The sequence below is a fragment of the Brachionichthys hirsutus genome, chromosome 15 (genome assembly GCF_040956055.1).
Source record: "Brachionichthys hirsutus isolate HB-005 chromosome 15, CSIRO-AGI_Bhir_v1, whole genome shotgun sequence".
In the NCBI taxonomy this organism is placed as follows: Eukaryota; Metazoa; Chordata; class Actinopteri; order Lophiiformes; family Brachionichthyidae; genus Brachionichthys; species Brachionichthys hirsutus.
Genome location: NC_090911.1, coordinates 12,293,387 through 12,318,886, shown reverse-complemented (window position 1 = coordinate 12,318,886; position 25,500 = coordinate 12,293,387). Strand labels below are relative to the sequence as shown.

Here is a 25,500-nt window from a genome sequence, read left to right as displayed (position 1 = left end):
AAGGATGAGACGTGCATAAAGTTTCTAGTTCAGCTTATTAAACAGTCGACAGCAGAAAAACGAGCGGTTAAATTTAAACGTGGAAACACGAATCCAGAGAAACGGCGTTTTGTCTTTCTCTTTAGCGTTTCTCCAGGATGAGGCGCCGGGGCTCGCCGCTGCTTCGCTCTGATGTGGACTAATCGTGTTTAGAAGACTTCCTCCCTGAGCCCGGGACAAGTCTCTATCGGGACCCGAGCCGGGCCCGGCGCTGCTGCTGCTGCTGACGGGACGAGGTGGAGGTGGAGGTGAGATCACGGTGAACTTTAGTTCGACGCGAGGCACAGGCGCAGCTCCGCGTCTGTGTGGGGCCTGCAGAGTGAAAGGGCAGGAAGCCGGCGTCAGGAAGCCGAGTCCATTTCCACTTGGCTCGCCGACAGAACCGGAAATTGTTCTGCGTGAGCAGAACTGGTTAAAAATAACGGCGTATAAAAGCAGGGAGCTGCAGGAGGAGACCCGCAGGAGCAGGAGGAGGCGCAGAGTTTGCATTCCTCTGTTTGGGTTTAAAAATCTAATTCAGAAACTTTTACCCTCAATTTCTGTTTTATATATATAAAAAAAAGTGATTAAAGAATCACAAAAAGGATCATTTTATTTTATTGTATTAACTCAGACAAGCTGAACAAAATGAAGAAAGATGGAAGTTTTCTTATTTTAATGCCTAATTTCCTATTCTTTGTATTTAAAATCACGTTTATTATAATTTGACTATGTAAAAATATTAGCATTTCTAAATAAATAAAATATATTAAAACGAAGTTTTTTTTTTTTAAATCCCGGTTCAGTGACGCGCGTGCTCGTGAATGTGAACGCTTCAGGTTCGACTGGCCTCTCAGGTCCAACCGGACCTTTGATTAAATTAAGCCGTCATTTAAATTCCAACAAAACACGAGGGCAATCAAATAACTGCCCCCGGGGCTCTTCTGAGGGGGGGGGGGGGGGGGGAGCCCCCCCTCTTTATTGAGGTCCAACTTTGGTTTCACGAACATCGTCCCAGTAGAACCGGAACCCAGAGTCCAACTCTCAGACTGAAGAGGATTTCTCTCTCGGTCACTCTTTACCTGCAGACGCACCTTCCCTTCCACTGTGTGTGTGTGTGTGTGCGTGCGCGGAGGGGGGGTTGAAACCACGCCTCCCGGCTCTGAACCAGGACATAAAAGCCTCCCCCGGACTGTGGACGCGCATTCTGCGGGCCGTGCGTGACTCTCGCTCTCCGGGTTGGTTCTCTGGAAACTTTCTTCTCTTAAATCTTTCGGCTCTTTTATTCTGTAGGATCCAGCATGGCCGCGGCGGACGCGCTGCTTCCGGTGTCCGCGTCTCTCCCGGGCGTCCAGATGATCGAGGAGAAGCAGCTCGGAACCGTAAGTGGCTGTCTTTAACCGGGGGGGGGCGCTTCCATCAGCGAGGCTCGGCGTAATGTTCTCCCCTGCTCAGGTGTGCGCGGCGGGCGGGTGCGCGCGGAGGGTCGCGGATAACCCGCGCATCCAGGTGGAGTTCAGCATCTTCCGGTCTCCGGCGCTGGAGGACGAGGACGAGGACGATTTGGGCAACTTCGTTGACCTCGAGTTCATCTTGTCGAACACCATCGGTTCGAGTCCCGGGAACGCCTCCCCGCGGCAGGGCGCCTATTCCCTACCGGAGTCACCGGAGAGCTGCGGCGGGAGCTCCGCTCCGGACGGCGGCGACCGTCCCGCGTCTCAGCTGACGTACCGGCCCGGCGCCGGCTTCCCGGTCCCGGTCCCGGTCCCGGTCCCGGTCCCGGTCCCGGTCCCGAGCCTCATGGCCGAGCTTCTGACCCCGGAGATGAGCTACACCGAGCTGCGGGCGCTGGATCCCGTCGCGGCGCATCGCCGGGGGGCGGCGTCGCCTCCGCCGCTCGGACGGAGGATCAAAACCGAGCCCGTGGGTCGGTCGTGCGTGATGGCCGCGGCCGCGGCGGGACGGTACGCGGGACACCACGCGCAGCCGGCGGCTTTTACGCACCAGCAGGCTCCGGGCGGCTTCGCGCACGGACGCACGGACTGCCACTTGACCGATTACCCCAACCACCTCCAAAGCCAGTACGTGAACGCGCACTACCAGCAGCAGCAGTACGCGCAACAGTGCGTGTTTCAAGGACAGTACGCCGTGCGCGCTCACCAGCAGCACTCGGGGCTCGCGCTCACCCCCCCGTCGTCGCCGTCGTTGTTGGACTTTTACGCGCACGAAGACGCGGGGATGATGAAGCAGAAGCGCGGGCGCAGGTCGTGGGCGAGGAAGCGCGCCGCCACGCACAGCTGCGCGTTCCCGGGCTGTGGGAAAACCTACACCAAGAGTTCCCACCTGAAGGCGCACATGAGAACGCACACAGGTGAGCGCGCGCACGCGCATCTCCAAATATTGGAAGGTGACAAATATTTGGATGCTTCGTGTTTGAGCTGCAGTCTAAATATTGCCCCCCCCCCGCAGGTGAGAAGCCCTACCACTGCACCTGGGAAGGCTGCGGGTGGAAGTTCGCGCGGTCGGACGAACTCACGCGTCACTTCCGGAAGCACACGGGCCACCGGCCGTTCCAGTGCCACCTGTGCGAGCGCGCGTTCTCGCGCTCGGACCACCTGGCCCTCCACATGAAGAGGCACATGTAAGGTCGATGACGTCACGGGGAGCGTCACCGGCGGCCTCGGAGCGACCGCGCGTTCCTGTGGTGCGTTCAGGGTCCTCGGGGAACAGACAAGCGAGGAAAAGACTTTTTGCAGTTTGTTCTGTGTATAAAATAAAACTAACTTATCGAAGACACTGAAGGGAGTTATTGTGCGTCGGAGCGGCCCGGCGCGGGCCGGACCCGCGCCGTGCACGTGCGCGTAACTGTTACAGTGCCTGATCATCCAGGTCGGCTTTTCATCGACCGTTTCTACTGTTTTTTAATGGAACTTTCTTAAGGATGAAGAATCAGACGCATCATGTTGTTCGCTATGATTTTAGATTTTTTTTAATGTTATTTTTTTGCTCAAGGACTCGGGACAATAAAGTTTTACAAACAATTTGTCGGTGGCCGTTTCTTTGTAGATTAACGATCAACCGATCATCGTTCATTAAAAGAGCTTCAGGCGATGAAACCAAAACAAGACGAATGACTAATCGATGATCAATATTTATGACGCTCCAAATAAACGCAATAAAGTTTCCAGGCAGGAAGAGCAGATTATTTGCTGTCCTCAGATCAGATCCGGAGAAGAAAACTTCGTGAATTAAATGCTTTATCTTCGTAAACATCATTCTTCCTCATCTCCTTCCTCATCTTCTTCCTCACCTCCTTCCTCCTTGCCTCCGTTCACCGTTGCAGAGTCGGGCTGAATCCCTGCTGTGAGACCGCCCCCTAGTGTTCATCCACGGAATGACACGTCTAATTTAACCGCACGTGAAAAGCCAGCTCTGACGAACAGGTGTGTCTTTAGCTCCGCCTCCTACGCACCATGCTATCAACAGGTATGTACCATTCTACGATAGGGGCGGGTTTTACAGCATAGCTCATCGCTGATTGGCTCGGACGGATTATTTTTGAAATGCTGGGCCCAGGTGAACAGGTGCGGTTCAGCGGTTTACCTGTGCTGCCGTCATTTCTCCAGTAGATGTCCTCATTGTTTTACTTTCTAAAATCCAGTCTGTTGGCGCGTCTCTCAACAAGGAGGAGGAGGAGGAGAAGGAGGCGCAGGATGCAAAGTGAATGAAATCGAAAAAGGAAAATCAAACTTTAATTTTCCTCATTTATCACCAAATGTTTTGTGAATTATTCAAAATTATGAAAGCAGAATTTTAAAAAAAATTCAGGAACTTTGATGTCAACGTGATAAAACTTCTGCCGCAGTAGAACCAACCCAGGGTTCACATTATTTATCCTGTTATTATCGTAATGACTATAATTATTAGCGTCATCATATTATTAGGCCCGAGAGCCGAACTGGCCTTAAGGGCCCGTTGCTGTGGTAACGCAGTGATTGACGAGCGCTGCCCTGCAAACACCCCCCCATTTAACTTCCCAACCCAGTTGGTGACGAGTGTCAAAGTCATTCAGAACCATTCTGTATGTTGCGCTGTTGCCATGGCGATGGCCGACACCTCCCATATTATCCCAATGCAGATTTGACTAAACTGAGCGACTAATGTAGCTCAAATAAAAACACCTATGAAGCACTAAAGCGGCGTGCAGATCTAATCTATTATTATTTTTAGAACTTGATCAGCAGGAAGAGAAAAAAGATGACCATCACCCCTCCTCCTCCTCTTCCTCCTCCTCCTCCACACGATCACCCCAGAAACAAGGCAAAAGCCTCCATCTGCACGCCATCCGTCCCTCTGCAGCAGCTGCCGCTCACAGCCTGTCTGCAGCATAGCATAGCATTGATTATTGATTATTGGTTTCCTCTGAGAATCCGCACGATCATCCGAATCGCGCACCCCCACCCCCTCTTTTGTCCACCTACGTTGCACATATTAAGTGTCTTTGTAATTTATTGTAATTTATTGTAATTTATGTAATCTATTGTCATTCATTGTTGTTCTGCATCGGTGGTGTAAAATCATTTTATTTCTCTAATGTTACTTTGCAACAATTGAGTTATCGAATATTGGTTTTATTTTTATGTTTTATTTTTATTATTTTTATTTGTATTGTTAATTGTGGATGATTTATGTACGAAGGACTTTCAACGGAAACAAGACCGCAAGGGCTTTTTAGAAATGCTCCTCTTAGACAGACTGTACTTGTACTGTAATACATGCTACTGTGTGACTGTACTTGTACTGTAGTACATGCTACTGTGTGACTGTACTTGTACTGTAATACATGCTACTGTGTGACTGTACTTGTACTCTAACATTCTATCTAATAAATATATTCATCACCATCACGCTGCACAGCTGCTTGTCCGTAATGAAGCCTAAATTGGACGCGTGTGAGGACACGTTGCTGCGTGCGTAACACACACGTCACACAGATATCGATCATGATTGATTACTTAGCCCCGCGGCGGGCCACTAGTGACTTGGCCTTGGCTAACCTTTTCTGTGGGAGGAGTTCGGTACATTTCCTGACAGACGCCACCGGGCATCTCTGTAGTTGTTTGTGGAATCCTTTGGAGCATCGCTATGGTTACATCGATGTTGGCACAGATCATAAATGTGACTTAACTTGTTTCGGTAGCTGTTGATCAGGAGACTTGTAGAGGAGTGGCAGCGGCCTTTTTTTAGGACGGTACATTTCTGGTTCGGCTTGTTTTGCCAGAAGGCTGTTTTTTGAGGGTTTGAAGACGTGCCACCTCCGGCTCAGGACAAAGGAGGATCCACATCGGCCTAACCCTAACCCTAACCACCTCCGGCTCAGGACAAAGGAGGATCCACATTGGCCTAACTCTAACCCTAACCCTAACCCTAACCCTAACCTCCGGCTCAGGACGAAGGAGGATCCATATCGGCCTAACCCTAACCCCAACCCTAACCCTAACTCTAACTCTAACCCTAACCCTAACCCTAACCCTCCCTGAGTATTCAGCCCCAGCCCTATTGCCCATCCATTACCTTTTCCCCTAAACTTTACTCCCCTCTTATGTCTAATTCTAACCCTTCCCCCCCCCCCCCCCCCCTCCCCCTCTTATTTCATACCCGACCCATCTCTTCTAACCCTCCCTATCCCTTATGCCTAAACTTTACCCTCCCTTTTTCCCCCCTTTTCCTGCCTTCCCTATTCCTTTTTCTCTATACCTGTCCCAATTATTTTTTTCTAACCTTAACCCTAAATTCTATTTCTAAACTTAACCCTTCCCTTCCCCTTTTCCTAACCCTAACCTTTCCTACCCTATACACGTAAACCTCCCCTCCCTATATCTGTCCCAATTATTACCTTAACCCCTTCTACCCCCCCTAAACCTAAACTTAACCCTTCCTTCCCCTTTGTCTGTTCCCGACACACTTCCTTCTTTTTTCTTACCTTACCCTTCTTATTTTTTCCTTACCTTGAATTCTCTCCATCCTCAGGCTAGATTTGAAGCGAAAGTGATTGATCACCTGTGCCCGTGCCCATCCAACATCTTAGGATGTTGGATAAAACCCCCCCTAAACCTAACCCTAACCCTAACCCTAACCCTAACCCTAACCCTAACCCTTTTCTGTGGGAGGAGTTCGGTACATTTCCTGACGGACGCCACCGGGCATCTCTGTAGTTGTTTGTGGAATCCTTTGGAGCATCGCTATGGTTACATCGATGTTGGCACAGATCATAAATGTGACTCAACTTGTTTTGGTAGCTGTTGATCAGGAGACTTGTAGAGGAGTGGCAGCTGCCTTTTTTTAGGACGGTACATTTCTGGTTCTGCTTGTTTTGGCAGAAGGCTGTTTTTTGAGGGTTTGAAGACGTGCCACCTCCGGCTCAGGACAAAGGAGGATCCACATCGTTTCCGCCTTCTTGTACATGAAGTACAACTTGCATTCCAGAATCAAACGTCGATCACATGCTGCCAAACGCCCGGATCTGGCACCCAGACCTGAGCATCACCCGAGTTCACCGAGGACGCTCCTATCTGCTGCGACCGCGCGGCGCTCGGTCGACGTGTCTGCAACCATTAAAAAAAAAGAAAAGAAACTCCTGTTCATATTGTAATTCCATATCTTGTCATTCCATTTGCTGGAATAACTCTCTGCTTCTATTTACCTCTCGCTCAACAAAGAACGAACGCACAGAGCCGGTGGCGTCCCAAATCACGCCGCTGCATATCGGCAGCTTAGCGAGCGCCCGGCAATTCCCCGGCTTGTAAACGTGGACTGTTAATGACGGCGGCGGTCGCTGTGCCGCGTCGCTCGCCGCATGTCGAGAACGGCTCGTCGTCGCGTCTGGCCTCGAGATAAATTCATTTTGGCTTCACCTTTTAGAAAAACAAAGTCATGGAACTAATTGCTCTCGTGTCCCTGGTGACGTGATGATGATGATGATGATGAATATATTTATTAGATAGAATGTTAGGGTACAAGTACAGTCACACAGTAGCATGTATTGCAGTACAAGTAAAGTCTGTCTAAGAGGAGCATTTCTAAAAAGCCCTTGCGGTCTTGTTTCCGTTGAAAGTCCTTCGTACATAAATCATCCACAATTAACAATACAAATAAAAACAAAACAAATATTAAAGCCGCAAGCGGCGTTGTAGGCCCTCGCCGGCCGACAGGCCGTTGAGCTGACCCGCCGACGCACGCCGCTTTTGTCCTGAGTGCTTCGCAAGTGTTTAGATTTGAGCTGCATGAGTAACTCACAGTTTAGTCAAATCGTTATTTGGATTATATGGCCATCTGCCATCAGGAGTTTCAATCCAATATGGACGCCTTCCTGTGTGTCTGGGGGCGTGGCCACAATACTTTTTTTTTTTTGCCCTGACATGACGCACGTCTGTACCGAATTTCGTGGCTGTCCGACAAAGTTGGCGTCGGACCCCTCACCATAGGAGGGGTTGCCATCGCCACGGCAACAGCGTAAAAACAACAACGTGGTTACGATTGTGTTTTTTGATCGGGACCACATGAGGGACTTTTCTGGTAAGTTTCAATCATTTCTGGCAAAGTATTTTTTTAATTCCCATTCAATTTTTGTTAATGTTCGCTAGGGGGCGCTGTAAGGCTGATTGTCAAAGTTTCACTTTTAAAATGTCCAGGTAGGAAGGGTCAAAAAGTGTTTAAAATTTGGTTTGGATTGGAGTGTGTGTGTGTGCAAACGCTGACTCAGCAGTTTTTAAGTTTCAACCCAATATGGCCGCCTTCCTGTGTGTTTGGGGGCGTGGCCATAATTTTTTTTTTTTTTTGCCCTGACTTGACACATGTGTGTACCGAATTTCGTGGCTGTCCGACAAAGTTGGCGTCGGACCCCCCATAGGCACAATGCATTGTGATTTTTGTAGGTGGCGCTAGCGCGCCACTTTTTCATGCCCAATTTTGAAACACATAAAATAATTAATTTTTCGCCGGTTCTGAGCTTGGTTCAAAGTTTGGTGAGTTTTCGAGCATGTTCAGGGGGTCAAATTGCCGTTTAAACAGCAGAACAAAGAAGAAAAAGAAAAAGAAAAAGAAAAAGAATTAAAGCCGCAAGCGGCGTTGTAGGCCCTCGCCGGCCGACAGGCCGTTGAGCTGACCCGCCGACGCACGCCGCTTTTGTCCTGAGTGCTTCGCAAGTGTTTAGATTTGAGCTGCATGAGTAGCTCACAGTTTAGTCAAATCGTTATTTGGATTATATGGCCATCTGCCATCAGGAGATTCAATCCAATATGGCCGCCTTCCTGTGTGTCTGGGGGCGTGGCCACAATACATTTTTTTTTGCCCTGACATGACGCATGTCTGTACCGAATTTCGTGGCTGTCCGACAAAGTTGGCGTCGGATCCCTCCCCATAGGAGGGGTTGCCATCGCCACGGCAACACCGTAAAAACAACAACGTGGTTACGATTGTGTTTTTTGATCGGGACCACATGAGGGACTTTTCTGGTAAGTTTCAATCATTTCTGGCAAAGTATTTTTTTAATTCCCATTCAATTTTTGTTATTGTTCTCTAGGGGGCGCTGTAAGGCTGATTGTCAAAGTTTCACTTTTAAAATGTCCAGGTAGGAAGGGTCAATAAGTGTTTAAAATCTGGTTTGGATTGGATTGTGTGTGTGTGCAAACGCTGACTCTGCAGTTTTTAAAATTATATCCAATATGGCCGCCTTCCTGTGTGTCTGGGGGCGTGGCCATAATACTTTTTTTTTTTTGCCTTGACTTGACGCATGTGTGTACCGAATTTCGTGGCTGTCCGACAAAGTTGGCGTCGGACCCCCCATAGGCACAATGCATTGTGATTTTTGTAGGTGGCGCTAGCGCGCCACTTTTTCATGCCCAATTTTAAAACACATAAAATAATTAATTTTTCGCCGGTTCTGAGCTTGGTTCAAAGTTTGGTGAGTTTTCGAGCATGTTCAGGGGGTCAAATTGCCGTTTAAACAGCAGAACAAAGAAGAATTAAAGCCGCAAGCGGCGTTGTAGGCCCTCGCCGGCCGACAGGCCGTTGAGCTGACCCGCCGACGCACGCCGCTTTTGTCCCGAGTGCTTCGCAAGTGTTTAGATTTGAGCTGCATGAGTAGCTCACAGTTTAGTCAAATCGTTATTCGGATTATATGGCCATCTGCCATCAGGAGTTTCAATCCAATATGGCCGCCTTCCTGTGTGTCTGGGGGCGTGGCCACAATACATTTTTTTTTTGCCCTGACATGACGCATGTCTGTACCGAATTTCGTGGCTGTCCGACAAAGTTGGCGTCGGACCCCTCCCCATAGGAGGGGTTGCCATCGCCATGGCAACAGCGTAAAAACAACATGGTTACGATTGTGTTTTTTGATCGGGACCACATGAGGGACTTTTCTGGTAAGTTTCAATCATTTCTGGCAAAGTATTTTTTTAATTCCCATTCAAGTTTTGTTATTGTTCTCTAGGGGGCGCTGTAAGGCTGATTGTCAAAGTTTCCCTTTTAAAGTGTCCAGGTAGGAAGGGTCAATAAGTGTTTAAAATTTGGTTTGGATTGGAGTGTGTGTGTGTGCAAACGCTGACTCTGCAGTTTTTAAAATTATATCCAATATGGCCGCCTTCCTGTGTGTCTGGGGGCGTGGCCATAATTGTTTTTTTTTTTTGCCCTGACTTGACGCATGTGTGTACCGAATTTCGTGGCTGTCCGACAAAGTTGGCGTCGGACCCCCCATAGGCACAATGCATTGTGATTTTTGTAGGTGGCGCTGACGCGCCACTTTTTCATGCCCAATTTTAAAACACATAAAATAATTAATTTTTCGCCGGTTCTGAGCTTGGTTCAAAGTTTGGTGAGTTTTCGAGCATGTTCAGGGGGTCAAATTGCCGTTTAAACAGCAGAACAAAGAAAAAGAAAAAGAAAAAGAATAAAGAATTTTTGCAAAAACAATATAACTTTTTTTCTGAGTGTGCGATTTCTACAAAAAATACATTTTCGGAATGGTCTCGACGAGGGCTACGCGTCTGTGGGGGCACACAAACACGAGTTGACGAGCTTCGCTCGTCAACTCGTGTTTGTGTGTGTGTGTGTGTGTCTGTGTGTCTGTGTTGTTTAGTGTCGGGGTGTGTGTGTGTGTGCTGTTGAGTGTCGTGGGTGTGGGCGTGGGTGTGTTGGTCGCCCGATGGTTGACTCGCTGCGCTCGTCAACCATCGGAAGACAGTTACAAACACGAGTTGACTCGCTGCGCTCGTCAACTCGTGTTTGTGGATCTCTGTGTGTGTGCATTTGTGTTGTTTAGTGTCGGGGTGTGTGTGTGTGCTGTTGAGTGTCGGTGTGTGTGTGCATGGGTGTGTTGGTCGTCCTCAACAGCATGGCAAAGTTGGATGCCGAGGGTTGACGAGCTGCGCTCGTCAACTTTGTCGAGGGTTGACGAGCTGCGCTCGTCAACTCTTCGTCTTCTGCGTTGCAAAAGCAATAGCCCCTTACGCCTAGGATAGGCGCTCGGGCCTAATAAAGAAGATTAAAGAAGAATAAAGAATAAAGAATAAAGAATAAAGAAGAATAAAGAATTTTTGCAAAAACAATATAACTTTTTTTCTGAGTGTGCGATTTCTACACAAAATACATTTTCGGAATGGTCTCGACGAGGGCTACGCGTCTGTGGGGGCACACAAACACGAGTTGACGAGCTTCGCTCGTCAACTCGTGTTTGTGTGTGTGTGTGTGTGTCTGTGTGTCTGTGTTGTTTAGTGTCGGGGTGTGTGTGTGTGTGCTGTTGAGTGTCGTGGGTGTGGGCGTGGGTGTGTTGGTCGCCCGATGGTTGACTCGCTGCGCTCGTCAACCATCGGAAGACAGCTACAAACACGAGTTGACGCGCTGCGCTCGTCAACTCGTGTTTGTGGATCTCTGTGTGTGTGCATTTGTGTTGTTTAGTGTCGGTGTGTGTGTGTGTGTGCTGTTGAGTGTCGTGGGTGTGGGCGTGGGTGTGTTGGTCGCCCGATGGTTGACTCGCTGCGCTCGTCAACCATCGGAAGACAGTTCCAAACACAGTTGACTCGCTGCGCTCGTCAACTGTGTTTGTCGATGTCTGTGTGTGTGCGTGTGTGTTGTTGAGTGTCGGTGTGTGTGTGTGTGTGCTGTTGAGTGTCGGTGTGTGTGTGTGTGTGCTGTTGAGTGTCGGTGTGTGTGTGCGTGAGTGTGTTGGATGCCGAGGGTTGACGAGCTGCGCTCGTCAACTTTGTCGAGGGTTGACGAGCTGCGCTCGTCAACTTGTCGTCTTCTGCGTTGCAAAAGCAATAGCCCCTTACGCCTAGAATAGGCGCTCGGGCCTAAAAAGAATTTTTGCAAAAACAATATAACTTTTTTTCTGAGTATGCGATTTCTACACAAAATACATTTTCGGAATGGTCTCGACGAGGGCTACGCGTCTGTGGGGGCACACAAACACGAGTTGACGAGCTTCGCTCGTCAACTCGTGTTTGTGTGTGTGTGTCTGTGTCTGTGTGTCTGTGTTGTTTAGTGTCGGGGTGTGTGTGTGTGTGCTGTTGAGTGTCGTGGGTGTGGGCGTGGGTGTGTTGGTCGCCCGATGGTTGACTCGCTGCGCTCGTCAACCATCGGAAGACAGTTACAAACACGAGTTGACTCGCTGCGCTCGTCAACTCGTGTTTGTGGATCTCTGTGTGTGTGCGTTTGTGTTGTTTAGTGTCGGTGTGTGTGTGTGCTGTTGAGTGTCGGTGTGTGTGTGCGTGAGTGTGTTGGATGCCGAGGGTTGACGAGCTGCGCTCGTCAACTTTGTCGAGGGTTGACGAGCTGCGCTCGTCAACTTTGTCGAGAGTTGACGAGCTGCGCTCGTCAACTTGTCGTCTTCTGCGTTGCAAAAGCAATAGCCCCTTACGCCTAGAATAGGCGCTCGGGCCTAATTAAATTACTCAATTGATGCAAAATAACAATAAAATTTAATTAAAAAGACACATAATATGTACAACGTAGGTACAACGAGTCTTTTCTTCCAGGTAAAAACCTTCGTGCCACCACATCATGAGAATCAAAAACTTGACAAACAGGCTCATGAATTTTAGACTGCTGATTCAGGTAAATGAGAGTCAGTACATTTTGCATAATCAAATATAAATATCACATGGAACCAAACAACAGAAGTCCTCTTGGGTTTGGACTCGGGACAGGTAGTGGAAATGTCTCTATTTGAACCGTGACACAGTCCGAGGCTTTGAAAAGCAACTCCAAAGGACTCGCATCTGAATTAATGCCATTGAGACTATACAATTCAGAACCGAGTTGCTTCAGGTAGCCCAAAGGTAGCCCAAACGTAGCCCAAACGTAGCCCAAAGGTAGCCCAAACGTAGCTCTGCAACGTTATTCGGCATTTCCTCCGGCGGCTGCAGCTAACGCTAGTTGGTTTGCCGCTAATCAAACATCCACATCAACAGAATAATTTGTTTCCATAGTGATATCTGAAATAAAAAAATGTTGATGCAGATTGAGTTGTAGTTCCTTTAACCACTCCTGGTTTCGGCTCTTATGCTGTAGTTAACTAATATTAATATTCATCAGAATTTCCATCTTCACTCTGCCAACATCGCAGAGCTTGCACATTTGCCTGCGTGCTTCAATTTGCAGGAGAGTCCCAGCTCTGGTGAGATGTGGTGTGTGGGCTGGTGACTGGAGAGGGGCCAGTCTGCCTCCAGAGCACTGCCGAGGTGCCCTTGAGCAAGGCACCGTCCCCGCAAAACGGCTCCAGGTGCGCCGACCACGGCGGCGCCTTCACCCTACTCCCTCTCCGTGTGCTAGGACCCTTTGATACACGTGTTAGTGTGTGGTTGTTTCAAGGGGCCCGTTGTTCTAGGGTGAAAATTCGATTTCATTGTGCGTGTCAGCAGATGATTAAAAAACAGGTGAGCGTTTTTAATTTATTTACTTTGCTGGGTGTTCTTTCGCAAATGTCCCTCCAGGGTGAGCTTCAATAGTCTAAAATAGGACAACTCCTATTTTCCATGTCAATCCAGATGCATTTATTTCTGGAATTAATCATCTCCAGGAATTCTCTCTTTCTTTCTCAACCCAGCCAGATGGCCGTCCACTATGAGTTTTAGGTTCTGTTCAAGGTTTCTGCCTGTTAAACGGAGGTTTGTCCTCGCCTCCATCTCCAAAGCGCTTGCTCTTGTGGGACAAGTTTCGCATCTGGTGAATTAGTTTTCTGAAATGTAAAAATGTTTCGCGTTTCGTTAATTTGTTTTTTGGAAATGTAAATTTGTTTAGCTTTTTGGTCATTTGTTTTCTGGATTGTAAATTTATTTCTGAAATTTGTTTTCTGAAATTTTAAAGTTTTTTCTCATTTTGATAATTTGTTTTCCGAAATGTAAAAGCGTTTTCTCATTTTGATAATTTGTTTTTAGAAATGTAAAAGTGTTTGGGTATTTGCGAATGTGTTTTGCACCTGTTGGCCACCGTAGTTCGATCTTTCCCTGATACACCTGTAACGGACGATGAAATGACTTTCTATTATGATCTGGCGCTGTAGAAATAAAAATGAATTGAGTTAAAATATCGTAGTTGTCTTTAATGCTGCACGAAAGGCCGCTTTTCTCTTTTTTCAGGCAAACATGAATGGACCTCAAGAACTGAAAATAATCTTTCATGTTTCGGCCGTTGATAGCGGTTCTGATGCTTTGGACCGAACCGGGAGGGTCTGGCTGAGTCCAGTCGGTACCGTTCTAATGATTCATGGCTCATGTTAAAGATGCCCTTTTACTGCAGGATCTTTACTATTGTTACCACATCAAAGCTATTTGATTCCATTCTTGTTCCATATCTCCTTGTTTTAAAATTGCTTCTGTAAAGATTTTGTTCGATGTTTTTTTTGTGTTCCTTTAGCCGTAAGCCTTCATATCATTTAGTTAAATTAGCATAATGGCACGAGAGAATCTTGACACCTGACACAGAGCTGCTGCCACTCCTTGTGGGCGGGGCCAATAGGCTAGCATCTTGTTTTAGAGTCATTATTTGTGTCAGCGATCTCTGACTTCACAAACTTCTGTCGGTTTGCGTGGCCGAACTGCAGCACCTGCCAGACGTGAAGTTCAGAAGGTTTGTGTCCTATTTTGTTTTTTTGTTGTTGTTGTTGTTGTCATGTTCCAACATTGTGCAGGTTCAAAGGAGGCCCTTGGACATTTAGGAGTCCCAGCAGGGTTCAAGACAGGACGTCCGTCCGTCAGGACATTGATGGTTTGGCTGTTTCCTTGGTGAGGCGCCAAGGTTTTAATTAAATGGTTTAGCACCAGCCCTCAGACTTGAAGTTTGTGGTAGATTAGCGATGACGGAACCTGATCAATATCAGGTTTACCTAAACTCGTGTTTCATAACTGTTTAATGATAACATCTTTATAAATAACATTTCTAAGTAAGAATTTACGGCTTGACTGAAGTATTTAATGAAGAATGATTTATAACGACAGACTGTAAAGTACCGGCTCTAAATATGTCTGCGCTGAGTCTCTCCAAGGATCGGCTTATTTGCCATTAAATCAAACGACAAGGAAACGTTGAAAACCGGTAAAACACACGAATGTTTTGCCTCCGTCTCGTGCATCCGGCCTGTTGGCAAACATTCCCGCAGGTTGGCTCCTTTACAGCCGTAAACGTTCCTGCAACAGTTAATCGCTTCACACAAAAGCCCACTTTGTTACGGCAGCTGCTTTGGCACGAAATGCAAATCTCGTACTACGTGTTTTCTAAACTCTTTCTTGCACAGTTCGATCCTGAGAATAACTTTTAACTCTTAGTTTCTGAACTGAGCAGCAACCTGTTGATTTTTTTTTTTTTACCTCACAGCGGGTCCTCGTGATGGCTGATTTACATTTTTGGCTTTTGGGACAAATCACTAACATGTGTTTCCTTTCCTTCCCCTTCCTTTCCTTTCCTTTCCTTTCCTTTCCTTTCCTTTCCTTTCCTTTCCTTTCCTTTCCTTTCCTTTCCTTTCCTTTCCTTTCCTTTCCTTTCCTTACCCACTCTCCTCCTCCCTCCACCCCTTTCCCCACCTGTCACATGTTCTTTTCACAGCATAGAAAAGTGTCTGGATTAGGGCAGAATTAGCACAAAGCGGCGACGCCACTCCAGCTACACTCGCTCAAGAGGACACAAGAAGAGGCACGAGGGGGGACGGAGACACTCGAGCGAACGCCGCCTCAGAAAAGCTTCAGACTCGCTTCGCCAGAGGCCAGCGGCGCCATCCCAGGCAGAGCGAGAGAATCGGGGGAATCTTTGCCCACGAGGTCCCGAAGGATGGAGGAGAAGCGTTTTTCCGGGATCCTGGTAGGTCTGACCTTTGCCCCGTGAACGCGCGTTTAACGGCAGCGACACACATGGAGGCCGTCACGGATCCTCGAGTCACTCCCACTTCTGTCTTTTCTTTGTTTCTGTTTTTATGTGTAAATGTTTTTTGGTTTTTTTGAATTTCCGAACAAAACAAAAATAGTCCGACTCCGAAAGCGCGGAACATTTTCACACTTCCCTCTCCTCCGTGAGCTCAAACAGAGGCGACGTCGTCTTCACAGCTTTGGCGCGCCGTTTGTCAGCTGCAGATTCGCGATAGAGCGAGAGCCAATCAGGTCGCTTCGGCCCCTCGGTTCCAGAGTTCTTCAGTCCGTCTTGAGACGGCGATAAACGCTGACATTCATGCTCATTGGACGCGTCGCTCTCCTCCCCGCTCACACTTTGCTTCCTTTCGAGATGCATGTCGATGCTGGAATGCACACGTCTGAGCTTTAACGCCTGAACCCTGGCGGCCGGAGGACGGAGCCGGACGTTCGTCTGCCTTTTTTCGGCTCGGCGACAGATCGCCAATCAATGGTTTGAATCGGTAAATTGTTTTGGATTGAAAGGGTCCGTAGCGTTTGGACGCCAGTGTCTGTGGATTCAGATCTAATTAAATGATAGTCAGAGAGAGGAGGTGAGTCGTCTCGCCACAGGACTTTTGTTTGTTGTGTTTACGCCGCGCGTTGGTTCGATAGCAGGCAGAGAACTCGGACGGATGTGCGGAGCCGTCCTCTTGGTTAGAAACAACAAGCAGACACTCCGCCTGGTTCGCCAGGCAACAACATTCCAGACTTTCTTTGCGGTTTGCAGGAATAGTCGTAGCGTTGATAGAGTCCCGCCACTCACGCACGTCTTTTTTTTAAGCCTTGCCCAACTCACCTGTCACGCCACCCGCTTCAACAATTTCACTCACCACACCTGCAACGTCACCACATCCCGTCAGCGTCAATCTCTCTTTCCTCCTCGCTTCAGTGCGCTCACTAACACTCTGTCTCGCCCCCGCCTGACCTGATCAAAGACAGAACCTTTCTGTGCCGAAACATTTTGACTAGATCTTTGAAGCCGGCTGCGACAAAAGCGGGACTTCTTTAAAGTGTCTACAGTAACGTAAGGCCAGAAGAAGAAAAAGAAGAAGATTTTTACAAAGAAACTTTCATCACATTCAAAAGTGTCAACAGGAAAGTGCTCAAGTGCGTAAATCATATAGAACTAAATAAAATAAAATAAAGACATCAGTGCAAACATTATTCTTGTGATGCCAGAATTTTTACAACATTCATAATCTTTTCTCTTAATCGAGTCGTCTATCTTTTTCTGCTATTTTCTTAAAAGTGTATACGTATATATTTTCTCATCCATATGTGCTCTGTAGTCTTTGAGAAAAATTAAAACTTGGTTTAAAAAAAAAAAGAAATGTACCAATGGGATCCTGACTTTTCTTAAATGTGTCTACAGTATATAATATTATAACATAGTTTTATTACTACCTCAGATTGACTGCATGCGTCTTACAGGGCGTCATGTGGGCGTGTCATGTGTCACTCTTTGCTACATTGTCCTGCTCTATTTTCTGTTTGTTTTTTAGGCTCTGTGAAGCTAAAACCGAGTTATAGCTTCACTCTTAACCCAAAAGAGACGAAAATGACAAGTAGAAATAAAACTAAAGTTACGGAGGCTTCAGGCTTGCTTCAGAGCCTTGGTGAGGAAGACTCTGATGAAGGGTGACCAGTCGTCCCGCATCGTGCCGGATTGCACAGCATTTTAATCTCAAATCCGGCATCACTCAAATAAGCAAAGCAAATTGGCATCGCAACAGAGTGTCTTCAGTTGGCTGGCCCCGCCCCCTCACAGCATTTTTGAATGTTCATAATAGTTAACTAGAAAGACAATCAGAGACAGAAAGACAATTACCCTCGCCTCCCCTTCGGCGAGGGTAATAATTATCACTGTTATGGTCAAATGACGACACAAACCTGTTTTAAATGTTCATAATAGTTAATAATTATCACTGTGAAGGTCAAATGACGACTCAAACCTGTTCTGAAAGTAGGACACATTCGTTTTGTTTTCCACAGTTGGCGTGCGTCATTGAAATAAATAAAACACGCAATCATTATAGTTTTCATTTAGTGCCCTGATGTTTTTTTTTTTTTTACCTATTCCACCTATTTTTTCTTAGATCATTATAACAATAATCCAAATTATAATGTCCGAGCAGTCAAAACGACCGCTATGGTCATTCTGGTAGACCGAGTGTTAAAGATGGAGCGCAAACAGAAGAAGAAACGGTGAGACGGGGGAAGAAGTTTTCTTTTTCCAGAGGATGAAGGAGGAGTTGTCTGTTTTTGACGTCCAGGCACTGAACCCAGACGTCACTTCTGAGTGTGGAGCAGCAGACATTGCTGCACTGGCAGAGAAGTGTGAGGCCGTTCTGCAGCACCCACATTCCGGAGGTCATTACTAGTGAATGTGTTGAATTCAAGTCCGATGCGTATAAAGTCAAAGCTGCAGGCAGGCGAGGACGTCAACCTGGACAACGTGTCCAACCGTTGGAGACGTGAGAAGGACACGGGACAAATGAGGTTATATGCTGTATTTTGGAGACGAGGAGTTTCACATGAATGAACGAATGAATTTAATTTTCGAACATGTATAAAAATATGTAAGTAGTTGTACATACAAAAGAAAGAAATACTGATAAAATAAAAGAAACAAAAGGCATAACAAAACGCAGCACATTGAATGGAAGAAGTGGAATACTTAATAATAAAATAATTCCTACCCCTTTGTAACTATTATTCAGTTTATAGCAAAATATTCAACATAAATACTCGTATTAATAAACTATAAAATACTATCATATATAAATAAAAAAATATATCCTCCTTATAATAGCCAGCCCAATGCTGGGCTATTGGAGTGTTGCCGGTCGTTCTCGGTTCGACGCGCTCTGTGGCTACGTCTTGGTTTCGCCGTATCCAACAAAAAGGAGAGTCCAGAAGCGGGCTTAAGAGAATAAAATGCCACTAATTTATTACAAAATACAACAACTTAAAACATTCAATAAACCCGATCATCTGGGTGCAGCGATCCCGCCAGAGCGGTCAAAACCTATGTGCCCTTCCGGGTCAACACCTGTTCACCGCCTGATTGGCCGTGCCTTATGTACCCCACATGGCCACAGTGCCACCCAGTGCACAAAATAGGAACCGCACCCCATCAGTTGCATTTGGCCCCTACACACCGGCCCCTAATTGGCATGGTACCACACATGGCAATTCTCAACATTTCATAAAATACAACAAATATTGAATCATCACAACAATAACTAGACCTCATACACCAGACACAGTTTGGAAATTGGTCTCTCCTCTGGCTGACATCATTCCAGTGTCCAGCTCATCATTCCCATCCCTAACAGGAAGCACTGACAGCGTGGTGCGACCTCTGCCGGCCCCTGTATGTCCATAAGTCGTATGAAAGACTGAGGTGGGTTCTGGTGATTCCAGTCCATCTTCTAAAACAGTGATCTGTCGATCTATGTGCAACACAGTCGGATGATATTGATTACAGATCTCACATTGCAATCTTGCTTCACAATTACGGCTGACATGGCCTCGATGAAGGCATCCAAAACACACACCCCCTTTCCTCAATATGAACACTTTGTCCGTGTGTCTCTTCTCCTTAAACTGCTGACAGTTTTCCAATGCATGTTCCATAGAGCAGCAAACACAGCTTTCGTTCTCCTTGATTGAGCGTGACGGCTTAACTTCGTTGTGAGAGCCCATAGCGGTCACTGTGCTGGCGACCACATGCCCCTTCTCTCTATGGCTGGGTTGTGACTTTGGCTGGTTTAATGTTGTATTAGAGCTGTATTCTTGCAGATCTCCAAAAAAGGGATCTGAACGGATCCTCACATGACGCTCCATGAATCCCACCAGATCATTAAATCTCGCTCTGTGGCCAGTAGACTCCATGATGTCATGAGCCCTGCTCTGCCAGCGTTCTTTCATCCTATACGGGAGCTTTGCAAGGATTGCCCTCATATTCACAGGCATGTCCAGTTCCTGCACATATTCCAGCTCCTCCATGATGTTGCAGCAGCCACGCAGAAATAGTGCATAGCTCTGAAGTGCCCTGGTGTCGTCTGCTCTTATAGTCTGCCATGACAAAGCCTTGCTGATGTATGCAGTAGCTGTTTTGTAAGGATTTCCAAATTGATCTTGCAGTAGAGCCTTGGCCACCACGTAGCCACGATCTGGGTCCATATGTTGACAGCTCCGCACCAGTTCGAGAGGCGGGCCTCTGGTGAATTGCTCCAAATAGTACAAACAGTCTGCTGCGGTTGCTTTACTTTCCACTCCTTGCTCAAATGTTTTTATAAAGGTCCTGTAATGCAAGGGATCGCCGTCAAAGATTGGAATGTCTCTTGGTGGGAGCGTCATTGACCGCTGCTGGTTCATTAAAGCTGCTATAATCTCAGTTTGTCTGCTCATGATCGTTAGAAGGTCTCCAGGTGTCTGCATAGCGGTGAGTGACTGACGCGTTTCATTTTGTGTAAACCGATCATTTGTTTCCATCCTGTTTCTATTGCATTGCAATCGGTGCTGCTGTTGCCTTGTGTTTGATGCGTTCCGTTGCTTTGGTCTCACATCTACTGGCTTGATTTCCAGTTTGTCATCATTTTGAGGTATGAACTCTTGAGCAGAGGGGTGCAACATCTGTTCATAGTTTGTTCCGCCTTTGTTGCATATATCCTTCGTATTTGAGTATGCTTGTGACTGACACTTTTCTTCGGCATCATAAATTTCCAACCTTGCTTCAGATGCCGCCAGTTCAGCCTCCAAATCAAGCATCTCCTTTCTTCTTCTCAATTTTGCTTCCTCTTCTTCAATAATATGTCGCTCCTTCAATATTTTAACTCGAGCCAAAACTGCAGCTCTATCCGCTGCTGCCTGTAATCGAGCAGATGAAGCACTAGACGTGTAACTCCTTTGACTGCTTCTGCTACTTATATTCGACATGCTATCTTCAGGAGAGAGTTCATCATTGGTAAGTTGTTCATTTCCAGTATTTGTGTCTACGTCCAAAGCGCACGCCTCCATGGTTCGTATCGCAAAGCCAGATTCAGCTCAGGTGAGCGCAACGGAAAGTAGGTCAATGAGTCACGTGATCCAGCGCAACGCTTCGATGCGTAAAAACGCGCTCAATGTTCACCAATGGGTTGGATTTAACGTGCGCACACAATTAGGCCTTTGATGGTGGAGCGCTACACGTACCTCCGTTGGGCGCCTTTACTGTAAATCCGAGCGATGGTCTTCAGCGCTCCGGTCCAGCTCCGGTCCAGCTCCGTAATCCACAGCGCTCCGCGGAACAGCTGACTGCTGTCCGAGCTATCTTCGCGGGCCACTTCTCCACGCCACAGCTCACACGGTCATCCCTGGCTGTCTCCCAAAAACAGGTCTCCTGAGGTTCCAAACTTAGTCCAATCGGGCAGGTTTTGACAGTATAATAGCCAGCCCAATGCTGGGCTATTGGAGTGTTGCCGGTCGTTCTCGGTTCGACGCGCTCTGTGGCTACGTCTTGGTTTCGCCGTATCCAACAAAAAGGAGAGTCCAGAAGCGGGCTTAAGAGAATAAAATGCCACTAATTTATTACAAAATACAACAACTTAAAACATTCAATAAACCCGATCATCTGGGTGCAGCGATCCCGCCAGAGCGGTCAAAACCTATGTGCCCTTCCGGGTCAACACCTGTTCACCGCCTGATTGGCCGTGCCTTATGTACCCCACATGGCCACAGTGCCACCCAGTGCACAAAATAGGAACCGCACCCCATCAGTTGCATTTGGCCCCTACACTCCTCATCATCCACAGTTAACACCCTCCCTCCTCCATATAGCAGCTAACAGCAGCGCGCTAGCAGCAGCGCGCTAACAGCAGCGCGCTAGCAGCAGCGCGCTAGCAGCAGTGCGCTAGCAGCAGCGCGCTGACGCTCCCCTCGTGATTGGTCGCCTACGCTTCCTGCTGAATTTACATCTTTACGGCTTTCTTGGTGTGCAACCTTTTTGTTGTTGTTGTTGCTGCAAGGCCCCGCCTTTCTCTTTACAGCCCGGTTGAACGTATTGCTGTCGGTCCAGATGGTTGGTGGACGGACCCGTCACCGTAAATCGTCGGACACAAGGCGCCTGCTTCCTGTTACCGCTTTGGCTCGGCTGGTAGCCTTCTGCCCGGACTCTCTTGTCCAACCTTAATTCCCCCCCCCCGTTCCTTCAAAGGGACCCCCCAGCCGCCCTCAATCTTCCTGCGCCGTCGCCGGGCGCCCTGGAAGCCGCCGCTTCCACCGAGCGGATGGGCAGATGGCGCCCTTGGCATTCGCTTTGACTGGACGATAGCGGCCTCTTTGTGCTTCTTGGTTACCCCCTTTCAACCCGTCTGCCGTTGGGGTCGATGCGTGTGGACGGAGGAGTCGCCGCTCGATGTGCTCGCTTGGCTCTGCAGGCCGCTGCCGCCCCTCCATCACCGGGAAGGTTAAATGGAGGACGGGGGGGTCACTGGCTTTTAGTAGCGGCAAGTCTTTTAATGCCGCTTGATTTCCTTTCATCCTAGTGAATGAAGCGTCGACCATCTGGACGCTCCTCGGTGCCGGCGTATCGTTAAATACGTTAAAAACGACCTCCTTTGTTGTTCTTGCATTTATGGGACGAGGCTTCCGTCCCCAACACGGAAACAGATTTGTCCCAAAATCGAAACATCTGATTTCTGACTTTTACGCCCCGGCGGTTTGAAGACATAAAATAAAATAGCTGCTGGAATGTTGTTGAAGCGTGAGCCAAACGTTTCCCAATTCGCTGGTTCTTCCCGTGTTTCAAGGGAACGACATGTTCAACGCACACGCCTGTGATGAAAGATTACGTGTAACGTTCCGATGTTCGTGTTTGACAGAAAATAAATCATGCAACGGGGCACGGCACCAACAAAGCGATTACGGGAAGACTTGACAAATGCTTTTGCTTTTGTGTTTAAAAGCGCTCATTACTGCTTTTAAACACTTCATTTTAGCGTTTGTGGTTTTAAAGAAATATAATTTATAACTAGAAAACGACAATCAGAGATTGCAGACCGCGCCTCCAAAAGACTATTGGATCTTGTGAGACAGTAAACAGGGCTTCCGGATCAGAGGGGTCAAACCTGCTCTAGCTTGCTGCTCCGGAACGTACTACAAGACTCCTTCTGGACTCTTTTTCCCATCATGCCATTCGTGTCCCTCCCTCTTAAAGTGGCAGTTTACAGCACAGGCACAATTCCGGATGTTAAAATAATTCTAGAATCTGGATCCAGATCCGGATCAACGCCATTCTCGGGGAGGACCGAGCAACGGACAGAACCTTGCTTGTGTAAAAATTTCAAGTCGATTGGGTTACTAGTTTTTGAGTTATGTGCTCGGACAGACAAACAGACAAACAGACAAACGCACCCAATTGCAATACCCTCGCCTCCGCTTCGGCGAGGGTAATGACCTTTTCAAAAGGTCGAGACGTTCCTGCAGACTCTTTTCTAATATTTCCTCCTCTTCCTCCGTCGTTTCACACAACAGAGTGAAATTACAAGCGAGGTTCTGACCCCCCCCCCCCAGTTATTTTTGTATAATCATTTTCAGTGGTCTCCAATTGGACTCCCTCCAAAAGGCCTTTTCAGAACCATATTCGGGTCATGAGTTGGGCTGAACGCGCCCCGCTGTGTGTGCGTGTTCACACACAACAACTGAAAGGCAGCTTTAAGACCAGGGCGGGTTGGGGGGGCTTTTCTCTCGGCCCCTCCCCCCTGAGTTATTCATCTCTTTAGCGCCTGTTGGATGTGGACTTACTAGAAACGTCTAAGTTTTACATTTCAACTTGTTAAATGTTTCTGCTTTAAGTAGTTTGGTGGTTGCAAACAGCCTGCAGGAGAATTACCGCCCCCTGCTGGTGGTAGCGCCGCAATACGGGCAGGCAAGGGGGCAAATAAGGGGAATACATTCAGGACAAAATTATAACTGAAACTCCGGCCTTCCCAGTTTAATGGAAACCTGTTCTTGTTTTTAGGGGAAAGTTAAGCTTGTCCAACTTGTTCAGCTTGTCGATATTTGGGATGGCAGAAGACATTTTGTCCCTTTGCTTCCGCTCTGCGTCACGTTTCAGGCACTGCGCTAACTTCTGGCCACGTGAGGCCGGCGCCAGTCACATGTTCTCCGCTTTCATCCGCAGCAACGGCCCCATATGTTTGTCAAAATGTGTATCTTATGTGCTTTTTCCAGCTCTCCAATGAGCCCCGTCTACCCCGGGGGGGGGGGGGGTCTGATCCGAAGCCTCACGCTATTTATACAGACCGAACAGCTGGGGCCCCCACAGCCAAAGCAGTGAGGGAGGGGTCGAGAAATTATCATGCAAACTTTGGGTTAAGCCAAGCGTTCCCCTTTCCCTCTTTTCTCCCTGTCCGTCGTTCACCCTCTCCTCTCCTCCTCGCTCTGCCCTCCACTTTCAGCTTTTCCTCGTGCGAACCGCTCAGGAGGGAAGACGGTCGATAATCCCTTCGGTTTGACGTCCTCATCGCGGGACAGGCACTCAGAGCTAACGAGAGCCGAAGAGATATTAATCGAATCGCTGCGAGGGACAGATAAATAGATCGAGGAGGACGCCTGCTGGCTCCCAGAGAGACGATACGTTCGGCTCGAAAGCAGGGTGCCAGTCCAGGTTTGTACAGTGAAACAGATTGGTGTACAGCGGTCGTCCTCATACGTCCTGCTAGAAGCGATGTCAAACGTCCCTTGGCGTCTTTTACTGGATTCCGGCGGTGGAAATCCTCCAAGCTTTTCTCTCTCGGGCAGTTTTGCCTCCACGTGAAGAAACAAGTGTGAATTTGAACAAGTTGCTGTTTGTTGCGAGCAGCAGCATCTGTGCTGCTCTAATTAGAGCCAAATGACCAAACATGATAGAGCAATTACTTAACGAGACAAGCCCCCCCCCCCCCCCCCACTTCATGAACTGCAGCCACAGCGAGCGTCTATTTCAGGATCCGCTGCCTAAATTCATACAGAGTTCTCGCTGAATGATTAAAGTGTAGTTAAGTGTGTGTGGATGGGTGCGCTTGTTTCTTTAATTAGATGTGACCTCATCTGAGGCCAGCAGACCCCCCCCCCCCCCCCCGAGGCAGCGCTAGTTAGCGGACGGATCCCCATGGAGGCGCAGGTTCATCCGACCAAAAACGGCATAGAAATGTTCACTCTGAACGTTTAGAGAATGTTTAGTGGCCAAAATACTCCGACTATAAATGTCTCCTCTGCAATCCGAGGCATCCGGAAGCTTTTGAGTTTTCTCGCTAACAGACGGACGGACATTGGCGGAGCTAATAAGAGTGAAATTGATTTTAATTTGATCATCATCCAGGTAAACGACTAACGCCGAGGCGGGAGCGTGACCTGGGTGGCGAAATATAATCACAAGATGCTTTTAAAGTGCAACGGAAAGCCTTAAACCTGGTCTGTCACGCGTTGGGAGCGCTCGTTTCCCCTGCCCTCTACTTCCTCCCTTCACACTGAATGGGCGGGGGGGGGGGGTAATATGGTAACAATCCCTTCATTGGACTCCCTGTGAGAATCTCACCTCGTGAATTGGTAGACAAATGAGTAGCGTGCTTGTCTCATGTTGGACACAACTGGAGGTCGTCCACTAGAGCAGCGGCGGCCGTTGTCCCCCGGATGTCCCGCGCCCGTCAGGCCGGACGCCAAATTTTGACACCCGGTGAGAGAATCGCCCCCCGGTGAAAGGCGGCTTGTCCGCTGCGTGGCTGATGTTTCTGTCGATGGCTCAGACGGGCTTTCGCCGTCTTTCCATCACGCTGCCTCGTTTTCTCCTCGCTCTTTTTGTTTGCGGCTAGCCATTAGCCATATGGTGGCGGGCAGGCGCTAGAAAACAAAACGGAGACACGGGAGGCTTGGATTTGTGACTGTGAGCACCTCAGCGGACGAAGGTGGGAGGAGGAGGGCGATGGTGTGTGTGTGGGGGGGGGGGGGGGGTGTTGGCGTTGGATTTGGAAGAGTCAAGTGCTGCTGAAAGGGAAGTTGTTGGTGGTCTGCGGAGTTGCAG

General features: G+C 48.1%; 2 protein-coding genes across 2 annotated transcripts in view; both read left to right on the top strand.

Annotated features, from left to right (window-relative positions):
• The first annotated feature begins 1,086 nt into the window (after positions 1 to 1,086).
• klf17 (Kruppel like factor 17) lies at positions 1,087 to 3,032 on the top strand. Its single transcript, XM_068749227.1, has 3 exons — positions 1,087 to 1,400; positions 1,474 to 2,389; positions 2,488 to 3,032. Exons 1-3 carry the CDS (start codon positions 1,320 to 1,322, stop codon positions 2,661 to 2,663), a joined length of 1,173 nt encoding a protein of 390 aa, XP_068605328.1. The 5' UTR covers positions 1,087 to 1,319; the 3' UTR covers positions 2,664 to 3,032.
• Positions 3,033 to 14,104: 11,072 nt separating this feature from the next.
• slc6a9 (solute carrier family 6 member 9) overlaps positions 14,105 to 25,500 on the top strand; it is a 28,410-nt gene continuing 17,014 nt past the window's right edge. The window contains exons 1-2 of the mRNA XM_068749217.1: positions 14,105 to 14,145; positions 15,118 to 15,369. Of these exons, the coding sequence (XP_068605318.1) occupies positions 15,340 to 15,369 (30 nt within the window). The 5' untranslated portion in view covers positions 14,105 to 14,145; positions 15,118 to 15,339. The remainder of the gene's footprint in view (positions 14,146 to 15,117; positions 15,370 to 25,500) is intronic.